The 6,908-nt window shown below is 31.3% G+C and overlaps 1 protein-coding gene across 1 annotated transcript in view; it reads left to right on the top strand.

Moving 5' to 3' along the window:
• Positions 1–3,204: 3,204 nt before the first annotated feature.
• Positions 3,205–6,908, top strand: part of Golgin97 (Golgin 97) — an 18,488-nt gene continuing 14,784 nt past the window's right edge. The window contains exons 1-3 of the mRNA XM_067049140.1: positions 3,205–3,402; positions 3,507–3,735; positions 5,357–5,585. Coding sequence (XP_066905241.1) covers positions 3,511–3,735; positions 5,357–5,585 — 454 coding nt within the window. The 5' untranslated portion in view covers positions 3,205–3,402; positions 3,507–3,510. The remainder of the gene's footprint in view (positions 3,403–3,506; positions 3,736–5,356; positions 5,586–6,908) is intronic.

Raw genomic sequence — 6,908 nt, 5'->3', positions numbered from 1 at the left:
GACCATATTCCTTTCATCTTTACACACGGTCAATCAATAATCTTCCACAATTTATATTACATAATTTCTTTGATGTAGAAAGTTTATTATTAAGGAAAGAGAAATGCCTTGCATTTTAGCCGATAAGTTTATAATAATTAAACATGGATAAACAACAAAAAACGTGATATCGGATAAATCACAATTCCTGACCGAACAAATAATAATGATTCTATTTACTGCGACTATAAATAACTGCAGCACTAAAATCTAATCAGGTATTTATTTTAAATTTAAAACATTGAACACGATAATCAGACCAATTTGGACATATGGAATTGAGCTCTGGGGCTCCACCAAACCATAAATTCTTCCCGCATCCAATCGTTACAATCCAAAATCCTACGTAAAATCCTTGATGCTCCTTATTACGTCACAAATAAACTCATTCACAAAGACCTTAACATCCCATTCGTTGCAGATTTGACCCAAAACAGATATGCGTCTTTTCATTCCAAACTCCTTAACCATCCTAACCCATTAATTCTTAATCTTTCATCCTTAACAATCCCTGATAATCCTCCGAGGCGTCTGAAAAGAAGATGGCCACGGGACCTTCTAATTTAAATTAATGTTTGAAGTACCACCAATGGGTGGTTCCTTCCCAAGATTTTCAAGTGTATATGAAACATACTACATATTTACCTATTGTATTATTTTGTACAGCTGTAAATTACTTTAAATAAATAATAATAATAAAAAAAAAAAAAAAAACATTGATCACAATGGCTTATATACTCAGAAACGAGAAACTTATTTTTTCGATCTATACTTCAAATTGATGAAATTAACAATTTTATAATTCCCATATTCAATATTTCACAGGCGAATCTTTAACTATTTAAATAGTTTTCTCGGTACTACATAGGGCACTTCTTCAAATCAAACGGTAACCAGAATGGGATCTCGGAGGAAAGTTTCGAAGTTTTCAACCTGTGCTTTTTTTATGTTTTGTTTTTTTGAAGGAAAGCAGGTACTGATAACTAATTCCAAAGTTGCCATAAAGTTTGCAGGAGGGACGTGGCGGCTCGGTTCGGAACGTTGTGGGTTCGATTCCCATCTGGGGCAGTATAAACATCCATTTCTCGGCGAGAACCTACGCGATAGTACGCGGCGGCAACCTAGGTAGTCGTCAGGGGTTGGCAAAAAGGACCACTAGGCCCACTTATCCCCCCACCAAATACCAGTACTAGTACCAGTAGCTTTGTAGGGAACAATTGAGGAAAATGAATACCGTTACTTTATTATATTTTTATGCTCATAACTTGAAAACCATACGTTTGATTAACAGCTAATACCATTGCACAATAAGTTAGAAAAGAGTAAATTACTTACAATTTTGATATATATATATATATATACACACACACACACACACACACATTATTTTTAATAAAACTTCATTACCGACGTTGTACAACTAAGAGAAACAATAAATTATACGAGAGAAAATTAATTTCGTGATGCGAGGGAGCGCTCGAGATGAAACGAAATAGGTATGGTATACGGGATTTTCCGAGCGGACCATCCACAGGTCAGTATTTTTTAGAGAGGCAAGAATGACGGCCAGCCATTGGACTGGGATTATATTATTATTATTACAAAAATTAAATATAAATTAATAAGATTAAATATAAAACTCATGATAACAAGTAACAACAAAAACCTTTGACCATCTAACAGCTCTCAGATGCAACTAAACAAAGAACAATGGTGGAGATGCTACACGAGCGCTCTCTCAATCCCCCTTTGATCTATCCAATAAACCGACCCTCGACCGAACGGCAACGAGCTTAGGCCAACTCGTACCAGCCAAGACAAGCCATCCATCCACATGCTTGAGTTCGCCAACATGTAGATCCGCCTTTACATTTAAATTGAATTACCTGGAAAACTAAAAATCATAGCTGCGTTCTGTAGGTGAGATAAATGTTCAACATGTCATCCTCTTTGTAATGAGCTATAGCTCAAAATTGTATCTTGACGCTCCATCGAGATAGAGAGAGGCTAAAGGTGTAGAAGGTAGCGCCAGAAATGAAATGATATCGAATTTTTGACCATATGAATTAAAATATCTTGATTAATCAGCACCCAAAAACTAAGTGAGTAAATTTTCAGAACTTTTCGAAAATTTTCCACCAAGTCTCCTTTCTGGTACCCTGAGATTGGACCCTTTTGGAGTGGGAATGATTTTTTGTCTCCGAAGAAGACAAAAATAGAGTTTAAAAAATGTAAAAACTATAATAAACTTTTATAATATTTGTATATATTTATAATAAACTTGTATTTCTAAATGTTTGCCCTCCTACTCTTTCAAAAATGTTTGAGATAGGTTTAGAAATGATATTAGGTTTGTTCCATGGACCGGTCTGAGAGTCAGCAAACTGTCATGAGCAAACGCAGTACGTGTTTTTCCCTCCCAAATCCTCTACTGCGTATGCTCCTGACAGTTTGCTGACTCTTAAATCGGTCCTTGAAACGAACCTATTGCCGACCAAGTTCTATTATTTAATATTACATAAACAACATGATTGATATAAGCTTACAATATACATAATATGTAATTTAAAAATGTACAGAAGATACTATGTTCCACCAGTAAGTACTAAATGTACAATCCCATATAAAGATTCTGACCACTTCTTAAATAGATAAGAAACTAATTTGACTGTATATTCCACTCTAGCCCTCAAGATGTTCCAAATGATTACTTCAAAACGTTTGGTGTCAGAACGAAGAATTTTTAGTTGATCATTAAGAAATATCTGTTTCAAGTAGTGTAAAAATCGACCAAATCAAGGTGGGGTGGGGAAAAGATTTTTGCTTAAAAACAAATTTATTTATAATTTAGTTTCAGTTGCTCTGTCTGTAAAAAGTCTTTGTGATTAAATCATATAAAATCTGTTAAACACATTTATTCATAAAAAATATATAGAAAGGTTTAGGTAAAGGGTTGGTATAGCTTATCAATTTTATTTGTTTACTATTATGAATTAAATTTTTGTTTGTTTTCATTTTAACTGAAATCTTTCGAATTTAACATAAGTTTAAAGAAACACTAATAATCATCGCTCTTACTGAAAATTTAATTTTTAACTGATGAAATTTATTTATTTTTACAAGGATTAAAGAATTTTCATATTGTCTTGATATCGTATCCTACAGGCATTGGTTTGATATAAGTTAAGGTTTGGTTTTTGATAGTAGGTTAAATGAGTTGTTAATCAAAATGAATTTCGTGTTTTTTCGATTTGTGCGAGTTTTAATATAATTTATCTTTTTTTGCTTCTTAATAACAACTATGCTGCAAAAAAATGAAAATTAGAATCAACTTCACGTACTGTAAGGTCAACTATCATCCAGGTAAACTGTTATCACTTCATTGTTTGTTGTGTAATCTACACTATTGGAAATACATGATAAGTTTATGCGACCTTATTTAACTATATATTTTTTTTCATGTTCAGAATCATGTTTAATAGTATGAAAAGTCAGTTTCGGGAGAAAACAGGGAAGGAATTACCAAAATTTACCCCTCAAAAAGGAGGTTTGTCTAGGCAATCTAGACAAGGTTCAGAGAGTAGTTTGTGCAGTTTAGTTCTTGAACCAACAGCTCCTATTCAGGGTCCATCTCAGGGACCAGCAACATTGCCTGTTCAAACTCAAGATGTCCAAATCAGATTGTCCGATGGAAAGGTATTGAGAATGAAATTATCTATTACTTAATTGATCTTTAATCATGTTTTTTCACTTACTAATTTTAAGCAAAACTTACAGATGTTTGCTTTAATAGTGGCACATTAGACAAATTGTTTTTTTATTTTGTGTTTAACCCATTCTTTAGACTCCAATGTAGACTATGTTAATATTGTGGTAACCTTACTAGCTTTAGGACAGTTTGTAGGCAGATACCAGTTGAGGAAGTAACCAAATCTATGATGACATATATCCAAACAATACTTTTATAAATCCATTTCCTAATAAATACTTTTTTTTTGCCAGGTGTGTCAGTATCAAAGCTAAGACGTGATATATATTTATAATCTTAATAGAAAATGATATATTTGTGTTGTATAACAGATTTTAGTAATGGTGCTTTATATTCATAAGATCTGCGAATACGAATATTTTTATTAGTATTCGAGTTTAAGCTTAGTTCATTTGAGTTTCTTTTAGTTAGTTATGTCATATGTAAATTTATCTAGTTTAGTGAGTTCTGATTCACCATAATGCTTATGTTCCATAAATGAGGTAATGTAAAATATGATGTTCGTTTTCGGTGTGCGTGTTATTATATCATTAGATTTGAACTGAGAACTTGCTTGATCTGCCATTATTTAAGCTATATGAATTCTAAAGCTGTATTAGCTATGGGGTTTAGCTAAGGTGAAGTATAACAAGTTGTAAAGATAGTATTTTCAATCTATTTACTAACTTGATTCTTTCAAATTCTGTTATTCAGCTGAATTGGTGTTTACCATGAGGCTTATTATTATTATTATTATATATTTTTTTTAGCAATAAATGGAACATCAAAAGACGAAATTTTAATTGAACTCTTAGTGATTGACATTTCTACTTTAATGTTTTCTCATTTTCAAGCCCTATTCCACAGTTGTTCTTGCAAAACATGATAGAATAAGTCCAGTAAACAACAGACCTCTTTTGAGGAGCGCATATGTGTGGTGTACTTACCCCTCCTATCATACTTTAATAGGGCAACTGTTGACTATAAGATTCAAATAAATGTTATTTTTTCATTACATATATTCGATCAATTCTTTCTTTATAATAGTTTTTTAAATTAAGTTTCACATCCCACTTTCTTGGTTCTCACTAAAGAATATAAAATGTGAATCTCACTTTCGAACTTTTTTTGATGGTTACATCAGTAAAATAATCTTTGAAATGAAATATTTTGCATATGATCCTAATTCCAATTCCGTTACTGCTTGAATAATTAGCCTTTCTTGTATGACATATGCACTTACATCTTAAGGCAGGGGCATCAAGTGCATATTAAGTGTTTGTATTATCATGTATTCTCTATGACATTGGATTATCAATGTCATAGAGAATGGATATTATTGAAAAATAGTTTCAGAAACATGTGTAAAGAAGAAGAAAAAACTAGTTTCAGAAATAAAAATTTTACTGTAATTTAAAGTTAAACCTAATAAATCCTAGTGCGCTCTTATGTCACTTGATTTTTTATTCTTATGGTACTAACTTATATGTTTAGGCATTGTTCATTCTGAATGTTTTTATGGAATAATGATTTCCTTATTTTTAAAAATTAACTTTATAATATTTTTAGGTGTTAACCCCTAAGGAAGTCAGTATACTCTCCAAAAAAGAAGAAGAATGGAGACATCGTATTGAAAAAAAAGAAGCAGAATGGGCTAAAAAATTAGAAAAAAGGGAAACAGACCTTTTGCAAGAGTATTCTAAGAAAGAAGAAGAGTGGAAAAAGAAAGAGCAGTCTTTATTAGAAGATTTACTTAAAAATACGAATGAGCTTCGTGATGCCCTCAGATCTGCAGAAGGTAGATAACTATAATTATTAGTTTAATTAAGTAATAGGATTGTCAAGTAATTTGATTGCCAAAAATTAATAGATGTGAAAAATTGATTAAGATTGTTAAGTAGAAATGGATAGGCATGAACATGAAGAGAGATTTTGGCGCTTGTGTTTCAATTCAATAGAGAATTCCTCAGGGACAAAATCTGTTGGCACAACATTCGTTTATTTTAGAAATTTGTTTTCTCGAATTTTGAGCACATAGGTGACTTGGCTCTGCCATCCCTCAATTATATCATCAGACACCGATAAGTTAGTGTGATTAAAATATTGTTTGTAATTCTTTAGGAAATTATTATGGAAGCAAAGCCAAATGTATTTTCTTATATAGTGAAACTTCTATTTAACGGAAACTCATGGGAGCAATGATTTTGTCCATTGTGTGGAGGTTTCCATAAAGTGGAACACAAAAATATAATAATAAAATTATTTACTTATCATCAGTTTAGCTGTGGTGCTTTCGTAAATTTAAAAAAAATGAACATAATATAGTGTTTATACTAAAAAAAGAAAAAATCAAACAATCAAGGAAGATGATCCGGGTGCAGTCAAAAAGGAACTCAAATAATAGAAAACTATTCTTTAATTAAATAAATTGTATCCATTTAGGTCACAAACACTCTTTGTTAATATTTTATATGTTTAGCATTGAAGGTAGAAAGGCCTCAGTATTTAGGGTCTATTGTAACCTGGACCTAACTCATTAAAAATCACTTAATTGTACATTGATAAGAAGAGTTTAATCAAATTCGTTAGAGCTTTTATTGAGAAAATAGTAAAAATGTGCGATTATATAAAGTAGCAGTTCCAGTAACATCACAGGTGTGCTTAGGATACATAATTACCTTATCTGCTAATTAGCTACCTTACATACATAATTACCATTTTGTTCTACAGTCACATCTACAGACCATTTTTCAAGGCTTGGTTATTCATACTCGAGTGACATTAAAATGCTAATTCTTTTTATTTTGATTTGTGCTAATGTTTGCTTAATCCTTTTAATACTGAAGGTGATGTGAGATTTGTGGGCGAAGTAATTTTGAGGCCGCTTTTCATCAATATTTTCTCCTTTCTTTTTTTTAATTTTATTTATTTATCTTTTCATAGTTTTACTTCTTTCAAAGAAAGTTGAGACAAAATTCCATAGCTTATAGAGTGATTCAATACTCCAACTATAACTATAGCTAACCATAAAAATCTATGTAATTAAAAAGCAGATAAAAAAAAATTGGTGAATTAAAAAAAATAATATAAGTTTAAACTATAGAGATCATAAATAAATATT

The sequence above is a fragment of the Halyomorpha halys genome, unplaced genomic scaffold (assembly GCF_000696795.3).
Source record: "Halyomorpha halys isolate HHAL.00 unplaced genomic scaffold, Hhal_1.1 Scaffold417.1, whole genome shotgun sequence".
NCBI classification, from domain to species: domain Eukaryota; kingdom Metazoa; phylum Arthropoda; class Insecta; order Hemiptera; family Pentatomidae; genus Halyomorpha; species Halyomorpha halys.
The sequence above is the reverse complement of the archived record's forward strand: the minus strand, read 5'-3'. Positions and strand labels throughout refer to the sequence as shown.